The sequence below is a fragment of the Coturnix japonica genome, chromosome 2 (assembly GCF_001577835.2).
Source record: "Coturnix japonica isolate 7356 chromosome 2, Coturnix japonica 2.1, whole genome shotgun sequence".
NCBI lineage: Eukaryota > Metazoa > Chordata > Aves > Galliformes > Phasianidae > Coturnix > Coturnix japonica.
In genome coordinates this window covers 39,385,011-39,404,656 of record NC_029517.1, presented here as the reverse complement: position 1 = coordinate 39,404,656, position 19,646 = coordinate 39,385,011, and the positions used below count along the sequence as shown (strand labels likewise).

The window sequence follows — 19,646 nt, the reverse complement described above, 5'->3', positions numbered from 1 at the left end:
GCCGTGTCTGACCGCCCCACTCCGAGCCGCCCAATCCCCGCGCGTTTCCCTGCCACGCCCCCTCCGCCCGCCGTGACGTCACCGCTCGGGCGGCTCCGCGGGGGCGGGGTCAGGGTGCGCTCGTCCAATGGCGGTGCCGCTCTGCCGGCCCGCGCCCTCCCGCCACCTCCCATAGGCGCCGCCGCGCCCGGCTGTTCTCGCGTTCGCGGTGGTTTGTCCCGTGTGAGGTTCCGTCGCCGCAGGCCGCGTCAGCCCGGCGGGGAGCGGAGCGGAGCAGAACGGAGCGGGAGCTGCGTTGTGCGGGGGGCAGCGATGGCGGCGGCGGGACCGGCAGCGGCGGCGTCATACGCCAACCTGAAGCTGTGAGTGCGGGACGGGCCGGGGGGCGGCTCCGACACCTGCGGGAGGCGGCGGCGGCGGGGCGGGGCGGGGCGGCTCCCCTCGGCCCGCCGGCAGAAGGGCCAACCTTTGCACTCGCGGTCCGGCCGTGCCGCAATAGCGCTTATGTAACCGCAGCGGTACCGGCACGGCAACACCCGCTGCTCCCGCCCCGCTCGGCTGCAGCTGCGGCGGCCAGACATGGCTGCGAGGTGCCCTTGTGCGGCACAAGGGCGGCGCCGGGCTCCTGACCGCTGCTACGAGCTGCTCGGCGCTGCGCTCAGCGCTGCTGCGGCAACGCAGCGCTGTGTGAGGGCGACTCCTAGGCCTGACCTGACCGCTCCGTTTAATGGCTGTTTGGGCTCAGGGCACGTGTACGCTGCTCTGCCCTTGCAGACCGGCTGCTGTCTGTGCAGCACTCTGGGCTTCTCGCCTTGTTTCGGTCCTTTCCGTGTGAGGATCTGCAGGTGCTGGAGGTGGCTGGGTGCTCCCAGCAGCAGAACCACCAGTGGTGACTGAGAGCTCACTGCTGCAATGCTCAATGGCATGTGCTGCTCTCTGAGCTGAGCTTGTGGCCTTCTTGCCTGCAGAAGAGGGAAGGTGAGCTGTGTGAGCAGCTGCTGTGTCCCATGACACACTGACCTTCTCAGCAAGGCTTGTTTTGTTAAAGGAAACACGCTTGTGTGGATACGGCCTTGTACAGAACCTCTGGGAGGTCAGAGGGCAGCATATGCAGCCTATAGGTTGTAGTGAGCACTGCAGGGCCCTGCTGTGGAACCAGCTTTGGGAACCAGCTCTGAATGCAGACCTCTGGTACGTCACATTGGCACCAGCAGGGACACAAAGCCTTCATCTTCAGCCAGGTGTGAGCAGTGCAGGTTAAGGTGCTGCTGCCAAGCTGCTGTGCCACCAGGGTAACTGGTTGAGTTACAGCATCGCTTATGGAGCTGGTTAGTAGTGCTGCAGCACCACAGTAGTGTACAAACATCACTTTCTGCCCATACATACATATGGAGAAGCCCAAAAGTGCATCTTTTGGGTTTTGTTTAGCTGAGCTTCCAGCGCTTGGATAACACATCTATAAAGAACTGCTACATTCCCCCAATGCTTCATCTGTCGTGATGGAGCTCAGGGCTGTTGATGGGGAAGGACAATGAGTTACACATTAAACTATTTGTCATCTGAAGAGAAAGATAACTGGAAATAATGAAGGGGCTGTGCCTTTATTATGTCTTAATTCTTTTTTAAAAGGTATTTCTGTTGGTTTGGTGGTGGTTTTTCTTAAAGTCCCGGGGTTATTCCTCCATGGGAAATGTTCCAGTTCCTTGTGCTGTGTGTGCTCGAGGACTAATATGTAACGTGGATGTGTAATTAGGACACCTGCTCACCTAGAAAATCTGGAATCTCTGGAGTGCCGCAACCATCAGCGTGTTGGCACTGTTACTTAACGTGCTGCTGGAGCTGGAGCTTGTTAACGTCTTTCCTATAGCCCACTGCTGGCTGCTTTGGTGCTTGAGCACAGCAAATGTGGTTCAGGATGTGCTTTTTGGCTTGTTTTATCACAGGGTTTAGAGGCTGATGTCGGAGAACTTCCTGCATTAGGGTGATGTGAAGTATTAATGGTGAAAGGATCAATCGCTGAAGTAAGGGTTTGGCTGCTGAGGTCTGGAAGGCTGGAGCGGTATTGAGTGAGGTTCTATCTTTGGTTCCATTAGGCTGAGATGGTTTCTGTGTCGTGCCAAATGTGGACATAGGAATACATAGGTCTGTTAGCTCAGCCTAATTACAACGTAGGGTGCAACTCTGCCTAGTATTCATGGTATACAACACTACTATGTAATAGCGGAACAAGTGAAGCATCACAACATATGCAAACCAAAAGAGACCATCTCTGCTGTCAGTGAAGCCAACCCTTTAAGTGGCGTTAAGAAGCGTTGTTTATTTTCCTTCTACATTTCTATCATGTTAAGGATCAACGCTTTTTGTAGTGCCGTCTCGTGACTTGGATTGGGCAATGACAGCTGTTGTTTTGCTATCGATTTTCGGAAGGAAGAGCAATTTCCAGAGCAATTTGAAGAGTAATACTTGAAATGTGAATCTGATGGCTGCGGTGCATTGACATCTTTCTTATTCTTGAGTGTAATGAGTTATGCTGTCGGTGCCAAATACTTTCATTTATGATTGTTCTTTAGCAGTGCCGAGCAATAGTCTCTGACAGCAGCGGTCCTTCCTTCTGTAATGCAAACTAGATGAGAGGAGCTCGGATCTTGGGAAGGATTTATGTGCTGTTGAGCTGTGATGGAAGCAAGGTATTTATGGGAAGAGTTGTTGCTGTTTTGGCAGGTTAGAGATAGCAGTGACGGCACAGCCAAGGACAAGGCTCTGGTGCCAAAGACGAAGGTTGTACAAAAGCAGAATATAGGCTGCTGCATGGAAGTTAGTTTCCAAAGTGCCTGTGGAGATAATGGCTTAGGCAAAGGTAAAAATGTACAGGCACCAACAGGAATGTGAAGGAGGGTGATATTTGTGTAGGGAGAAGCGGCCTGAGAAGATCTGCCATCAAACTAAAGGGAATAATGCCCTGGTGCATGACTGAGTTCTCCAGTTGTTTCCTGGGTGGTTTCTGGTAGGTTTATCTCTGTGTTCTCACTGCTTTGAGCACAGCTTTGTGTTTCCTGGGCCATCATCAGGGATGTGGTGCTGCAGCTCCTGATGCATTAGGAAGCATCGGACTTCTGACATTCAATCTTTGGCTTATGAGGCTTTTCAAGTGACAAAGCTCAGATTATGTGAGTTATGTAGTAGACCAGTGTGAAGGTAAACCCAGCTTTGTGTCTTTAACTTCCAGTGTAATGAAGGACGGTGGTGTTTATTAAACAGGCCGTGGATTTTGAACTGATTTGTTGTATTTGCTTCTTGTGCACCGACTGTTAGAAAGTAATCCAATGGGAATGCTATGGTGATTTCTTGCAGCTGAAAGGAAGATCCAAACTGATTAGGCTCTTTGCCACTTGAAAACAGAGCAAAATATAAAGTTAGTCTTGCTTAATTTCTTTTGTTCCTCTCCATTCTGTTAAAGGCACATAACACCGGAGAAGTTCTATGTGGAAGCCTGTGATGATGGAGCAGATGACGTGCTGGCTATTGACAGAGTCTCCACGGAAGTCACTCTTACAGGTACTTTCCTTCCCAGTGCACCTCAGCTTAAGCCTGGCTGTTTGTCCTTCTGTTCTCTTGTTTTAGGTGTTCTCAGAAGATCTTAAGAGTCTTATAGTGATACTGAGAGGGGCTTTCTGACCTTTAGTGTTTAGAAATAATGCTTTGTGTTCTGCCATGTGAAGAACTTTGCAGTTCCTTTTCACTGTGGAATTTGCCTTGTGAGTGTCCAGAGTGATGGTGCTTGTCTGTTTCCAGCAATACTATCTATGACAACAGTAAGACCTAACTAATCCAAATTAATGTGGGTTGGTGCAACAAGGCCAGGATCAGTGAAGGAAGGGCTGAATGTTGGGCTCCTGCAGCTTTTGCTGAATTAGCTGTGCAGTTGTTAGTAGTAAGTCTGGATTTTCATAAGACCTTTTAGGAAACAATAGCAAAAGCCAGCAACGACCTCACTGTAAGCTTAGTTCTATTGTGAATATGGATTCAAGTGTCAGTGCAGGTTCTTGTAAGCTCAGGTCTTCACAACTTTCACAGGCTGAATATTTCTTTCAGAATGTGAAGCCAACACTTTAAAACCAAAAAAAAAAAGCAAAGAACTTGCATTAAATGATGACATGAAGTTACAGTGATGTGCACCTTCCCTTTTCTGATGCTTCAGGAGTTGGAATCTCAGCAGTATTGTATCATCTGCCTGTTTGGTATTGATATAAAAGCAGCAACTCCTTTACTCTTTATTAGATATGTTCACATAAGAGCAGTGTGCCTGTCCCATTGATGTTTTTAGTGACCTGGTATAGCACCTCCATTTCTCCTTCAAAATTACCCCTTCAAAACTGGAGAGTCATCTCTACTCGCCATCTAAAGTCTTTTGCTGGTCTACATCAGCTTCTGTTAGTGGTGTTTGATCAGTTGCAAGCATTTGTGGCTTGTTTGTCCTTGGTGTCTTGATGGTTCTATAACAACAAGCTTCTGAATGCTGGCAGGAATGTATGTTGTTCAGGAGTCTTCTTGCTCAGCTATCATTATTGAGCTTAAACGTGTTCAATTGAATGATTCTTTTGATTAATCAAAGTAACAAATCAGGTTAGAGTGCTTCTACATCCCCTCCTCGACCCCCCCCCCCCCCCCTCAACTCCCTTCTGTCCCCATCTCAGGCTTTAGAATTTTATTGCATTCCTTCCAATACAAGCAAAGCTTGATTTATCCAAGAAGCTTTTGACAGTGTAGTTTTGGTACGCTCACAGAATGTTCTCAAGTTTACATATGGATGTTTTCTGTTTGTCTTTTAGTTAAGAAAGATGTTCCTCCTTCAGCTGTTACAAGGCCGATATATGGTATTTTGGGAACAATACGGTTGGTGGCAGGTAAGGAAAATGGAACTGTGCTTATGTCAGTTACGAGAAATATATTGCTAAGACAAGAATAGTCTTTGCAGGTCTCTGGTACTACACTTTCATCAGTATGATTGGCTTTCCTTTGGGTTGCTGCAATACAGAGGTATCCAAATACAGTTTATTGTGTACGTTCATTACAGTCCTAAATTTGTAGCTGTTCTAAAGGCAAGTCTGAGTTTTAAGAATGCATTTCAAAAGCATGCAGATGGCTTCATCTGCTCTTCTGGTAGATGATGTTCTCTGTAACTGTTTTCATCTTAGTTGGAGGACTTGAAATAGTAGCCATGTGTTGTGCAGTTTGACTTCAAATCAATAACACTGATACGCAAATAAATGAGAGTGACAAGGTGTTGGGTAAGTGGGTACAGATCTGTAGGTAATAACTGTGTACCAGCCAGTTTAGAAATATGAAGGAAATTCAAAACTGAAAGGAAAAGAATGGACTGGAACAGTCCTGCATCTCAGGGATTTATGGGGTAAGGTAAGACTAAGCTGATCTTTCTCAATATCCACAATTACTGTGAGATGTCAGTAGTCACTGCCACAAATGAATATGACTCATAAGGCTTAATCTAACAAGAGATTGCTATCTTTTGGATAGCAAAGCCTTCTACAGACTAATGTAATCTGGAAAGTGATGTAAAAATGAGGTGAATGAAAGCCTCCATGCAAAAAGAAGGATTTAAGTTCAGTCACGCTATGGTATTCTTCAACTGAAGTGAAGTATCACCATTAAGTGTGATGATTTCTAACAGGCTCTTAAACTTCCAGACTTAATGAGCTCACATACCAAGCCCAAACTGCATCTTACACAGAGAGAGTAATGTAACGGACACCCTGTCTTAAGTGACCCACTCATTGCTTTACTCAGCTGAATTTTCAACTACATGTTTAATGGTGTTACTGTGTGTGAATGACTTTTTTCTGCCCTCATACAGCTTTGTGATCTTTTATTTGGAAACAAAATGGCACTGAAATGAAGCTGTATTGTGTTCTTGTCCAACAAATACAAATCAATTAGTTTGAGCATACCCTTATGGTATTTTTTTGGCTTGTTACTTATTCAACCACAAAATTGGCAGGTTTACCATTTAAAGTTATTAAAACAAAGAAACAAAACCATTTGTCTTTGCTCTGTTTTGAACCTAATAGGACAGATATATTTTTGAGCGTAAGGTAGATAGACCTCTTGGATTCCAGACGTGGCTTCTTTTGCATGCTTGATTTGGGAAGCACTGAGCATGCTACATTTGAAACCTTAAAGACTTGGACTGCCTTTGCTCTGCAGCATGAATATGGCTTCTTTTCCTTGTCTGTTCTGTGAATTCCTTACACTTCTTGAGTAGCTCCTGATCTGCTGGCATAGAGATGTACCTCTGTAAGTGCATTTGTTTCTGTTCCAGCTGCTTGATGCTGTAATGAACAAAGCTCTATCTGGGACATGCAGAAACCTCACTCTTCCCTCTTGGTTTCTTTTTTCTGGTATATGGTTAGGGACTGTTTTTCTTCATTTGCATATCTTCTTTTTTTTAAGAGAACTTTGCTTATTTTTCATTTACAGGGACGTATCTTATTGTAATAACGAAAAAGAAGAAAGTAGGTGAGATTTTCAGTCATGCCATCTGGAAAGCGACAGACTTTGACATCCTCTCCTACAAAAAGACCATGCTGCACTTAACTGATATTCAGGTAGAAGTGGGTTGACTGGGGGTATGGGGAGGAAATTCTTCTGTTGATCTCCATTACCACAGAACTTAGCCTGATGGAACCATGAAAGTTGGTGGATCTGAGTATGCTGGGTTTTAGTTTGTGTAGTTTTATTTTTTATGAACCTTTTTGAACTGTACTTCTTCCTCTGGTTGGACTACAGTATTATTGGAATATTTAGATTGAAATGCATATAAGTTATGTCATTTGAGATAACCAGCATTGTACACAATGGAATATCAATCCCACTGATCTTGATCCATAAGTCGTGCACTTTTCCCCTTTCTAGGATGGCACAGTATGGTAGGATGAAGTTGCCTGTCTTGCTGCGAATTCTTGTTCCTGATTATCTATCATCTTTTCCCTGTTGAGGGCCTTAATGAATGCTTTCCCCGTATGGTGTACTGCAGAGATGTTTTAGTGCTATGCTTTTGCAGTCTATTAGTAAACGGTCATCCTGAGCTGCTCCATAAAGCCACTGCTCTCGTCACGTTATATCATTCTCACAGCTATACTGTTGTGCAGTAAGCTGCCTTGCTCACATCTGGCCATCCACCTTGCTTAATGTAAGGAGTTACTCAATCAGGTGGTTACTTTTTAAATCAAAATAGTTTTGGGTAAAGAAATGATAGCTTTTAAAAATAAGGTATTTTGATTGGTAACTTTTTTTTTTTTCCCTTCCTCTTAACAGTTACAGGACAATAAAGTATTTCTATCGATGATTAGTCATGTTTTGAGTGTGGATGGGTTTTACTTCTCAACAACTTACGACCTAACACATACCCTGCAACGGTTAGCCAACACCAGCCCAGAGTTCCAGGAGATGAGCCTATTGGAGAGGGTAAGGATTTCTTGTTGCTTCACATCTCTCTCTGATGTTGTCACTTAGTTCTGTGTGACGTAAGTATATTTTACTCAGGTTCTTTTGGACATCATTTAAATGCTGTCTTTCTCTAAGTTTAAGTTAATAAAAAGCTTAGGATGATGTTGATGAGATCAGTGCGCCTAGTGCTCTCAAGCTTAAATCTTCCACCATGTTTCGTAATGGAATAATGTTAAATTGTAGCAGATGGTGTTATAGTTTATGACCCTCTTAAGCTGAAAATGTCTTTACTATCACAGTCATTAAATTAAATGAGTGGAATGGATTTGTGTGTCACTTAGATGTAAGTCTTTATAACGGTGCTTTTATTTTTCTTCCTATTCCTGTGTTGCTAAACTCTGTAGCTTTGTAAATCCAGTTGTACTGGGGTAGTTCTCTTAAATAAGAAGCTGACAGTAGGGGGAAAAAGAAGCAGCCAGTTAGGTGTGCTAAGTACATTCAGTCAACTTAGTTTGCTTTTTGATGTGCTTAGAATAGGAGTAGAAGTAACTAATATATTATGCTTCAGAACAAAAGTCTGAGCGCTGTGGCGTCCTATTGAAACTGCTGGGGTTTGCAGCTGTCATAGTAGTCCACTCTTCCTTCAGCCTCATAGCTTGTTAGCAGCATGATGTTACAAAAGTATATTCAGCTGTCATGTCAGATGTGTTCAGGCAGGTTAGAAGTACTTTGAAATGACTGTTTCAAATGAATTTAAAAGGAATTCAAGATGGTTTGCCTTTGACTTCATAAAACCATGAAATGACTTGCATTGGAAGAGATGCTAAAGATACTTAGTTCAAATCTCTCTGCCATCAGCAGGGCTGCCATTCACCAGATCAGGCTGTCTGGGGTCCCATTCAACCTCACTTTGAATGCATCCAGGGACGGAGCATCCTCTGCTCCACTGGGCAGCCTGTTCCAGTGCGTTACCACCCTCTGAGTGAAGAACTTCCTGTAGCATCTAATCTAAATTTCCTCTTTTATTTTCAAACCGTTCCCCTCTGTCCTATCAGACCACATTAAGAAGTCAGTCTCCTTCCTGCTTGTAAGCTCCCTTCAAGTACTGGAAGGCTGCATTGAGGTCTCCCCTGAAGTCCTTCTTTCTCCAAGCTAAACAAGCCCAACTTCCTCCTCCTTTCTTCTTAAAGGAGATGTTCCAGCCCTTGGGTCCAGAGAAGGGCCCCAAAACTAGGTCACTAATCCATCACATATTTTTTTTGTGGTAATTTAAGTCCTACTTGCTGTATCTTCCAACAGAAATAGGTGTTTATCCTTTTTCTCACACTGAGGTTGAATTATCCTCGTCCTTACTGATGCGTTGTCTTGCATGCCTCCTCTTAGAGATGGAATTGGTGCCATCTCCCTGGAGCCTGCACTGCTCTGCACCAAATGTCACTTTGATGACTAATCTGGTGGCTTTTCAGAAAGTGCTCGGCAACCTGCCCAAGATACTTTGAGGTGAGCTGTAAATAGGAGAGATGTGAAGTTGAGGATCATTTATTTAGCTGGAAATAAATTATTTCCTCTATAACTGCGAGTATTGTTTAACTTTTGGTTCTCTGAATTGTTGATTATTGCATACTGGACTCCTTACACTCCTACCTTGTGCCCATTTGAGCAGTCTTATCTTGCTATCGTTAGCAATGGTTTGAATATGCCTCCATATGCACTTACCCACCTAAATTTGCGTAATGCATGGCTTCCAACTTGCCCTTATGCTGAATTAAATGGAACAGAGTTTGTAAAAGTGTGGCTTTCTGGTTTGTTATTTTTTTGCTGCAGGCAGATCCACGGTTTGTATGGAACGGGCATCTTCTTAGAGAGTTTGCTGCTCAACCTGAGGTAAACTTTATAATGCCTATATTGATGCAGGATGAATGTACTCCTAAGAAAATTATACAGTGTTCTCCTTATGTCAGGCAGCTGGGTTCTAGCATAGCTTGGCTATTTGTCTTTTAGCTGAGTATAGCGACAGTCTACTTTACAACTTCCAGTGTTATGTCAATATCCTCAATACCTGGTATTTGATCCTTAGGTATAAGGAAGGTTTAGCACAATACTCTAAGGCTGGGTGGCATCTTTCTTAGTGGGTGCAGTTTAAACTGGTTGCCTAGTGAGCAGGTTGTAAATCTGAAACTTAAGTAAGGCTAATGCTTCATATTCTTTTAGTTTATTTCAACTTAAGGCTGCCAGAATGTAACATTTGAATTCATTTAGTGCAGTAAATGAGTGCCTGACTGTGGGCTGTGCCTGTAGTGAGTACATCAGTGGCCAGACTTAGAGATTTGAGAAATACACTAAGCCTACTAGATTGTCTACACTACAGCAACCTTTTCTCTTTATCAGTACATGCCATTTATCCCAGTGAATGACACACTGTTTCTGTCTCAGTAACCTGTGGGGTTGTGCTTTCTTGTTAAGCACTTGTTAAGGCTGGATTGTGCCCTGCTTCTGGAATGTGAAGATAGGTAGTAGCAAAAGGCTATTATGCATATTCCAAAGATATATGACTGAGTAGATGCTTTAGATGGTGCTATGCAAACAGAGCTGGGGAAATCAGAGAACCTGTGGTGGGAAGAGCAAAGAAAGCCAAGTGGCTGGTTGGTGAAAACAGAAGGAATGTCTGAAGGAATTACTGCATCCAAAACAAAAAGCAGCAAATTCCAAGCATATAAAACTACGCTTAAAAGCCTCCAGAGAAACCATTATTAGTTACCATTTTTTGTCTGCTGTTTTTTAATAATTCTAAATGCATTGTGTGGCTTTCTTGTCTGTTTCAGATCCATAGGTTTGCTACGCCAGTGATGCATGGATGTATCCTTTCCTGCTGTAAAGATCGGTACTGAATTTGGCAGTCTGTGGCAAAAATGACTGTTGCATGGGTTGCTACATTGGTAATGTAACATAGAATACAATGTCAGAATTAAGTGGTGTTTTGCTCAGATATGAATGCTATGTATTTGGTAGCCCACTGACATGTTAACTTGTATAAATATTCTACTTCGAAGGCTTCATGTAATTGATTTTACAGGCATGATTTGCATAACTGCTTTTCAAGGAAGTAAAGGTTAGGGTGAATGTAGCAAACTCTTACGTCAACCTTAGCACTTCTTACTTTGGTATAAGAAAACCTGCAGTTTGCAGGTTTTCCTTTGAGTTTAAAATAAGGTAGACTAGCTTTGATTTGGAGGAATACTTGTGAATCTTCCTGTTGTTGAATAAAAAGGCTCTTGGATCTCTCTTCCTAGCTGGCTGCTTTTCCTGCACCAGTACCTTTCTAGCAAATAAATCAGTCTTGAAGGTTTTGAGTGGGATGTTTTGTTTTCTTTTGAGAAAAGGAGAAAATTTAACCTTGTAAGCAAGTTTAACGCTCTCTGGTAGCAGTGTGTGATCAACAGGTCCCAGGTTCTGACTTACCCACTCCTTCTTGAACTGCCAGGACTTGACAGAGTAACTTATGCAGCATTCTGTTGGCAGGGTTGCTCTGATGTGTGCGGGGAATGGCTTCCAGGCAGTATCAGTAGTTCTGGTAGGACTGTTAGCAGCTGGCACATCTCCAGTCCTTCTTTCCTGTGACTTCATTGAATGGAAAATGTTGTGGGAGTAGGTGGAGAGTCAAGGAAAGATAGTGAAAGGGAACTGTCAAAACAGCGCAGCCCATATCCTGCCTCTGCCAGGGGCTGGGTGGAAGAATCTGGATAGATTGCCATTAGCAATTGGCATTCTGCAGTTAACCTTCCTCTGTCCTATTTTCATTACATAAATAATTAGCACAAGTTATACACGGTGCTGTAATTCTGACATTAACCAAATGTGTTAAAGAGCCCAAGAATTCAAAGAAACATGTGTGTGATTAAAATGGTAGGAGAAACCTGAAGCAGAACCGTGATAGTCTCACTACAAGCTAATTAATTAATCTCAGATCTTCTTCTATATAAACCTACATATATTTTGTTCAGCATCTTGAGTGGGGTTCCAATCTTGCAGTGTGAAGAAATAGTAGACTTACCTGGGTAATGAAGACATCACTCAAGTTCCTGCTGAAGGCTTGGTGTGCATTCTCATTTGTGTGAGTGTGTGTGGGGGATTTGAAAGCAGGTCCACATTTGTTATAGTCCTGAAATACATCTTTGGGTGTTATCTTCTGGTTCCTTCACTTTGGCTGTTTGCTGATATGTAAGAAATGTTTGGCTTTCTTTTCCTTATTGTTATTCATCAGTTATCTCTATGCATTCCTGTTCTATTAATGGCAAGTGTTTTGACTGGCTGCTTGTTTCCAGAAGAAGCTGTTTCAGAGCTGGTGTACGCTACTATGTAAGAGGTAAAATAGCAAATGGAGATTACTGTACATGTTCTGTAAGGGAGCTCTACTGCTTTCCCACTTAGATTGGAGTTAAATGCAAGCACAGCCCTTCTGGCCTAGCAGTAAACAGAGCATCACTGGTGCTGCCAGAGCAGCCCTGAGCGGTGATGTTCTCTAATTATTAAAGGTGAAAAACTAGAAAGGGAAATAGCTTTGAAGCACTGCTTGTTTTGTGTGTCTCAATAATGCATGCTTTTGAAGGAATAAGTCAGTTTCTGCAGTACCTTTGCTATTGAATTGTAGTTATTAGTGTCAAGCAGTTGCTTTATTTCCTATTCAGCTACTCAGTTTCTAGGACTGTAATCAGGACTATAATTCACAAAATGTGATGAGCACAATTGTGGCTCTTCAGTAACTACACTTGATACAGATCATATTAAAGGTCTGCCAGAGGCATTTTTAATTTGCCATCCTGAGGCAGGTTTGCTGTTTTCATACTTGCTTTGAGGGTAGAAACCCTTTTCATACCTTGTTGCTGTCCTGGTGTGCTCTGAGCTCTTAACGAGGCCTCTATCCTACCCAGGTATTGATTCAGAAGGACACGCAGCTAACTTTGTTGAAACAGAGCAAATTGTGCATTACAAGGGGAGCAAAGCATCATTTGTTCAGGTAAGGCCAGTGTAATAAACTGCTGATTAGCTTAAGGCATGTGTTAATAAATCTGTCTGTATTTGAAAAATATGTTAACTAAACCATTCTGTTTTACGAACTCAAGTAAGTTTTGTTGTTTAAAACTGTTACATTCTCTTTTCAGACCCGTGGATCAATTCCTTTTTTCTGGTCTCAGAGACCAAACCTCAAATATAAACCAAAGCCTCAGATCAGCAAGTCAGTAAATCATGTATGTGAGTGTTTGTCTTGGGGCTTTAATGCATTTCTGGGCTTGTGTAGGTGGGTGGTGTGACAGGCTGTAATCAGAAGAGTGAAAGTCAGCAATATTAGATGGAGGATTATTGAGTAGCAGTGAGAAGTCGTGTGTTCTGTGGAAGAAGTTCAGTACCTGACAAAAGAACACCTGGTTTGAATGAGGGCAGTGTTTGCTCTTTGGTTCTTGTTTTTGTAGTTGGAAAATACTTGTAGCTTGTTTAAGGAGAGCTGGTAAGGGGGGGTGTGGGTGGGGGACTGAAAGTAAAAGTGTGTTAACACAGTAGAGAACAACAAGCACTGTGCTATAAAACTGTGTGTGCAGTATCATTGGAAAGTGGTTGTAGGGGTTTCTTGTAAATCAGATCTTAAATCTGTCATTGCATTTCCTTTCTTTTCTAGATGGATGGCTTCCAAAGACACTTTGACTCTCAAATAATCAGCTATGGAAAGCAGATGATTGTTAACTTGGTATGCTTTCCCTTGTTCTTCTTGAGAAAGCTGCTCTTCTTTCAAGCAGGCTTATAAATAATGCTCTCATTTTTTTTTCTATTTCCCTTTTTTCCAGGTTAACCAAAAGGGTTCTGAGCTGCCTCTGGAGCAGACGTTTGCAAAAATGGTGACTAGCATGGCAAATGGAATGGTCAGGTACACGTGAAGTCAAATTATACTTTCGTGAGCTTAAAAACTCAGCGTTGCCTCTGAAACAGAGTGATCAGTGCTTTCAAGGCCTTTATTAAACAGCTGACTTGTTGATGTTTTGTTCATTTGAAGTAACCTTTATGTAGCCATTGCCCCTTAGATTTTATGCACAGGTGAGGCTGAAGATGGAACAAACAGAACAAATGAGGGAATTCAAGGGTCATGGTAGTGACACAGGTGAAAGGAGATGCATTTCTTCTCTTATGTGCTTTCGGGAGAAAATATAGTAGCCACAACTTAAAATGAGTAACTAGTGTTGTCTCAGGCTAATGGTGTCATTACAGAAGTGTAGATACTGTCACTGTGCACTCTAAGGAAGCAGCCATGGAAAGATTACAGAGCACTGATGAGATCCATAGGTGTAAATTCTGCCACTGCCTTGTTTTGTGGATGTGTGGATTTTTGAGACCTTCACTGCAGTAAGTATGCTAAAAAGGTGCTTCTTCCTCTGTTCAGATACATAGCATTTGACTTCCATAAAGAGTGCAGTCGGATGAGATGGGATCGGCTTCAGATTTTACTGGATCAACTAGCAGAACAGCAGGATGAGTTTAGGTAAGACTTGCTGGTTCTTTTAATTAAGTATTAAAATAAGACTGCTTTCTCACAGTTTCTATTGTTGTAAGGCAGGTTAAAACAGACCTGTGAAGCTTGTATAATATGCTTGTATGCATCTTTAGTGTGAGTTTTGTCTTACAATGCTGTACGGTACCAACAGATCATACTGTAGTTAGAATTCAGAGCTCATAATTACATAAGAGTAACTTCTTATACAGGATTTGTAAATCTTTAGGCAACTGGAAGCTTATTTCTATGGTAGGACCAGTCCCATCCATGCATCCAACTGATCATTTGATTTGTGTATTTGTTTTCTCAGCTCAGTTATCAGAATATTTTCATGCAATCCAGTATTTAAAAGGAGCTTTCTAATACCAGTTAAGTGGGGGAAAAAAAACCAAAAACCTGTATGGTTTAGCTGGATAAAAAGGTTGGGATGGTTCAGATATGTAGTTGTTATGGGGAGATGTTCCCACAGATGTCTGTGCAATGGAGAGGAGGAGCATGAGAACTGTTGGTAGCAGATTTCCAGTAGTTGCCTTAAAGATCTGAGCAATTATCTGGAAGAAGTGTTCCTCACGTTTTACTCTTTGTGTTGTGGTAACTGGATTAAGGCTGGTAATCTGGTATAGAGACCCAGATCTGGTTACTTTAATATTTATGCTCTGCAAGTAATCATGGTAATTGTGTATCCACAACTTAAAGTCACTGTTGTTGCATGAGTAGCTGCTCTTCCCGTTGGCCTGTAGTTCAATATTGCTGTCTGTCTGAATGACAGTAGTGAGTATTGCTCAAAGATTTCTACACGTTCATGTATTGATTCTGCTTTTCATCAAGGGAGGAGAAAAATTCTGGTTGGCATCACATATCAAAGACATGGCTAGTGATTCTTCACCCGCTCCAGAAGCTGTGTTTTGGCTGCTGGAGTATTTGTTACAATCCACCGAGGTACTTATACATTGTATGTTTCAGTTATTTTCTAGTAGATTCAGATGGTAAAATCGTGACTCATCAGGAAGGAATATTCCGCAGTAATTGTATGGACTGCCTGGATAGGACAAATGTGATTCAGAGCTTGTTAGCACGCCGATCTCTTCAAGCCCAGCTTCAGGTAAATACTTAGCTCTTATTTGACAGGCTCTTAAGAAGAGAAAGGAATTCTATTTGAAACTGAAATACAATGAAACCCCTCAAGAGCTTATATGCCTGAGTTACTGTAACGCTTATTTGAAACGCACTGACCGGATAATAGCTTACTGCACACAGGTATTTGTGAAAGCAAGTCCTAGTATTTCTAACGTATTCTTAGCGTGCTTCCATCTGCTTTGTTTCAGAGGCTGGGTGTTTTGCATGTTGGGCAGAGAATTGAGGAGCAAGCGGACTTTGAGAAAATCTACAAAAATGGTATGATGCTCATAAAGCTTAAACAGAAGTAAATGGCTTTTCCAAGCAGTACGTAACTTCCTTAATGTTCTCCATGTTTTCCTGTTCACAGCATGGGCTGATAATGCTAATGCTTGTGCCAAACAGTATGCTGGAACTGGTGCCTTAAAGACAGATTACACAAGGCAAGTCTGCCTTTCTTGTAAAGGCATTCTGGGTTCTTGGGTACGTTTGGGGTTTCCTTTAGGTCTTTGCATTCAAAAAGATCATTGATTTGGGGCGTAGTCTATTAGTGAACTTTGTGGTGGTTTGATTCAACTGGTAAAATGTGAGAATGGAATGTACTAAAGAACTCTTTTCTCCTTTCATGTACACACAAAGAATAGGCAGTCTAGAATTAAAACCAAGACATGCATATCTTTATGGCACATTTGTATCATGGAATGGTGGGAAGTGTAATCCTTTACAAATAACTTGTAACAAGTGTGTATGGTAATAATGCAGGGGCAGCTCTACAAAACTGGAGTAGAGCTGTAGGTACTCATTAAACATAGTACGTCTGAACAGTGAAAGGACTGTATCTGAAATCTTGTCCTGAATGCATAAATATGTAATAAATATTTTAAATGTCTTTTTGCAGAACTGGGAAGAGGACTCAGTGGGGCTTAATAATGGATGGCTGGAACTCATTAATACGTTATTACAAAAATAACTTCTCTGATGGATTTAGACAAGTAAGTTGGGCTCCTAACTGTGGGAGATCTATGTTAAATACTGCTGTGCATTTCAGCTCCTGCTCTGTTTCTCTCTCAGGATGCTATTGATCTCTTTCTTGGAAACTATTCAGTGGATGAAGTAGAATCTGCTAGCCCTCTACACGTCAAGAAAGATTGGAAGTTCTTAGCTGTGAGTATAGAGACTCTATTCACGTTTTTGCAAACACATGAAACATTTAAGCCACTTGCATCAATAAAACTGAGTAGAAATCACCTGCTTAGTAATTGAGCGTCCCTATAATGTGGCTGTGTTTGTGATACCTGCTTGTAGGACTAAACTCAGGCTGTTCCTTTGACAGAAAGCGGAGTGCCCTTGAGGTATTGAAAAAACTGCTGCTTGTTGTTTTTAACATCTGCTTCAAGTGGGAAGGGAGAAATCCTACCAGTCACCACCAGTGACTGTTGTTTCCTTCTGCAGAAGAAGCTTGTGAAGATCTTTTCTCATACTTTATGCAGAAGCGTAGACTGTAACATGAAAACTTTTCTCCGCCTTTTTCTCCCTTTCCCCTTTCATGTAGCAATATGGGACTTGGGGACACGAGGGGTTTAAGTGGTAGCTGGTGCACTTTTTCTTTTAAAGGAAAAACAAGTCCTTTATGTCACATCTGTTTTAATATATAGAAGGTGTTTTTTAATCCTGAATATCACTATTGAGCACACTCGCAAATTCTGGAACAATCCAAACTTTTATGGTTGAATCTGACATCAGCAGTTGAAGTAACTTGATGGCAAAGCAAGTAAATAGTTTTGCAGGCTTAGCACGTACATTCCTTACATTCATTGACTATTGTATTGTGTAACTATTCTTTTCCTTTTCCCAGTTGCCTATTATTATGGTGGTTGCTTTCTCCATGTGCATCATTTGTTTGCTAATGGCTGGTAAGTCACAATTAACTGCCCCCCAAATTTAGTTCTACCTGAGTAGATTATTATTATTATCATTTTTATTTTGCACAAAGGCAGATCAGAAAAGTGAGATACAGACATAAGCTTGATCTGATGGGCCGGGAATAAAAAAGGCTTTCTGCTTTTTTTTTTTTTTTCCTTTTAATTTCCTAATATTTGTGCCTGTAAAGTTCTTGAGCCTGTGACCTCCGTAGTTGTCTACTTAAAGTACTCTAACAGCTGTGTGGCAGATGGCACTAGTTTACAAATAGCAACCTTAACTGGTTACTTTCTAGGTAAGGAAAGAGAAAATGGTCTAAGAAGGGCCTCAGTGCCTGTGAAGCACTCTGAACTTCATTTGATGTCTGTGGGAGGGCTTGAATGTTTTGTTGTTTGTTCTGTCTGATTGTCAGAGATGAACTACAGTGTTTGTCTGACTTCTACCAGGTGATACATGGACTGAGACACTGGCCTACGTGCTTTTCTGGGGAACTGCAAGCTTTGGAACTTTTGCTATCATCCTTTACAACGGGAAGGATTTTGTAGATGCACCCAAGCTGGTCCAGAAAGAGAAAATGGACTGAATTTGTGTGTGTGGAAAGCGGCTTGGTACTGAGGATTCCTCAAGCCATACCTGGAGTCTCTACTGACCTGCTTTCCACACCAAATAGTGGTCTTATGGACATTCTTCATTGGCAGCGCTGGAGGGGAGAGAAATGGTCTCAGTTGCAATGGTCTTTGGAATATTGCATTAGTTGAGGGGCCTCCACCCATTTCACTGAGAATTCAATGATTAAGGGCAGCTTTTTGGTTTCTGGAATGCTCTAGAGTATAAAGTGGATGGCTTAAGCTCATTGTCCATGTGAGCGGTTCTGGCTGAACTTTGGTTTGGCAGGAGAGAGCTCTGCTGTTCGTGTGTCCAAACACCTGGATGTTAAAGCAGTAATAAGAGTTTCTAATAGCGTTCTCTGAACAAATAAGGTGTCATAACAACAGGAAGTCTTATTCCACGGTTTGTAGCTGGATTATTTTTGCTGTGGTTAAGTCAAGACCTTCATACATGTGTGAGGTTTTTTTCCACCAATTATACAGGATTTCTTGAATCCTACTGCTCCTCCAGAATGACCTTTTTGTCCTGTGTTGTCTAGGACTGATGCAATATTCTACTAATCATTGTTTGAGGAAGAGTTGTAATTGGATGCTCCTGAAGTTGCAAACGTCTTGCACTGTTTCAGTACTGCAGTCTCCAGATGATGATTCATTAGTTAGCTCTTGAAAATACAGGTTTGGGTTTTTTTTTCTTTTCTTTCAATGGATGTAAATGAAATCAAAGAATGTAAAACTCCTTGCAGGGTTTATCAAACCTTCCTTATGCTAAAGGCCCAAAGTTCTCCATCACTTTAAGAATGGTTGCAATGCAAAGGTGAATTTGGTATTGTTTTTGCTAGTCAGCTGCTTCTGTTCTTGATGTTGTTGGAATAACTCACAAAAAAAAGGAGTATGGATCAGAGGAGGAGGTGTCACCCTAATGCCATGTTGCACTTGGGAGCAGCTTCTTGCTTTTCATGCATGATGTAACACACTTTAAAAGGAAAGGTTTTTTTCTTTAAAAAGCTACAAAATAACATGTGCTGGTTAACAATAAATGTGTGTCTTTAAATTTAGTGCTTCCAAGCTGTATAAAAAACAAGTAATCCTACTTGAGGACCAATTTTAAACTATTTTGTCACTTATTTTATATGGTTTGTTCAAAACCAGCCGTGAAACTTGCTTAAGGCGCTGCACATTGTTTAATATTTCCTGTAAGTACAGCTGTATATTCAGATTGCAGTTATAAAATGTAAATGGGGGGAGAAACGTGTAGAATCTTAGAGCTAGCACAGTTGTTGTTACTGAGGTTAGAACACAAAGCACTGATACTCCAGTGTTTCACTGTGTTGTGACTGAAACTGTGTACAGACTTTTGCAGTTATCTGTTCATTTTAACCTTGAATGTTGCTGGAGGCTTCTGGTTCTATGTGAGCATAACCTGCACATAAACATCAGTACTCACCATGCCTCTGTCTGCTTCTCGATGCTGTGCTGGGAATACCAATTGGTGGTTAACTGGAAACTCCTCTCTGACTTCATTTACCAGTGTCACCTCTGTCATAGACTCAAAGTGCAGGAACACCATAAACTCAGTATGTAATGGTTCTTACGGCTCTCGGGCAGCTGCCCTCTCAAACTTGGTTCTTTGCGGTTTGTTTAAAGCAAAACATAAAATAACAGATTTCATGTGGAAAAGAAGAGCTGTGGTGTGTGTGTAGGGATGGAGGGAGAGACGTGGGTTAACGTGGGTTCTCAGAGCTGGAGGGCAGCCAGATCTCAGTGCTTTACAAAAAGAGTCTGTATTGCAGAAATCACAACAGTGTACTCATCAATGATAATAAAAGGTCTGATTTTTCTAGATCCTGGCCGCTGCGTTTGTGTGCCTGAGCTCCTTATCAACTGCTTAACGTAGAAGCATCGCTGGTGCGGACTAGACTATTTGCACACAGCTACAGTGCTTAGATACGTATAATCCCGAGCCCACCATTCCAAAATGGCGGCAGCGCATCCCCTCAGTG

At 42.1% G+C, this 19,646-nt stretch overlaps 1 protein-coding gene across 4 annotated transcripts; it reads left to right on the top strand.

Moving 5' to 3' along the window:
• Nucleotides 1–191: 191 nt before the first annotated feature.
• On the top strand, nt 192–19,488 carry SACM1L (SAC1 like phosphatidylinositide phosphatase). Of its 4 annotated transcripts, XR_001553162.2 has the most exons (21): nt 192–362; nt 3,458–3,555; nt 4,830–4,904; nt 6,496–6,623; nt 7,333–7,482; nt 9,289–9,348; nt 10,287–10,320; nt 11,726–11,827; nt 12,393–12,478; nt 12,624–12,710; nt 13,136–13,204; nt 13,302–13,381; nt 13,892–13,990; nt 14,966–15,104; nt 15,328–15,397; nt 15,489–15,561; nt 16,017–16,110; nt 16,190–16,282; nt 16,452–16,470; nt 16,974–17,031; nt 17,485–17,536. XR_001553162.2 is itself a non-coding variant. In XM_015854151.2 (20 exons), the coding sequence occupies exons 1-20, from the start codon at nt 313–315 to the stop codon at nt 17,619–17,621; spliced, it is 1,782 nt and encodes a 593-aa protein (XP_015709637.1). In that variant the 5' UTR covers nt 192–312; the 3' UTR covers nt 17,622–19,488. The 4 variants fall into 4 exon arrangements, 3 of the variants coding, with proteins under 3 accessions (XP_015709637.1, XP_015709638.1, XP_015709639.1); XM_015854151.2 differs by lacking the exon at nt 16,452–16,470 and having other exon boundaries at nt 17,485–19,488; XM_015854152.2 differs by lacking the exon at nt 17,485–17,536 and having other exon boundaries at nt 16,424–16,470; nt 16,974–17,029.
• The last annotated feature ends 158 nt before the right edge of the window (nt 19,489–19,646 follow it).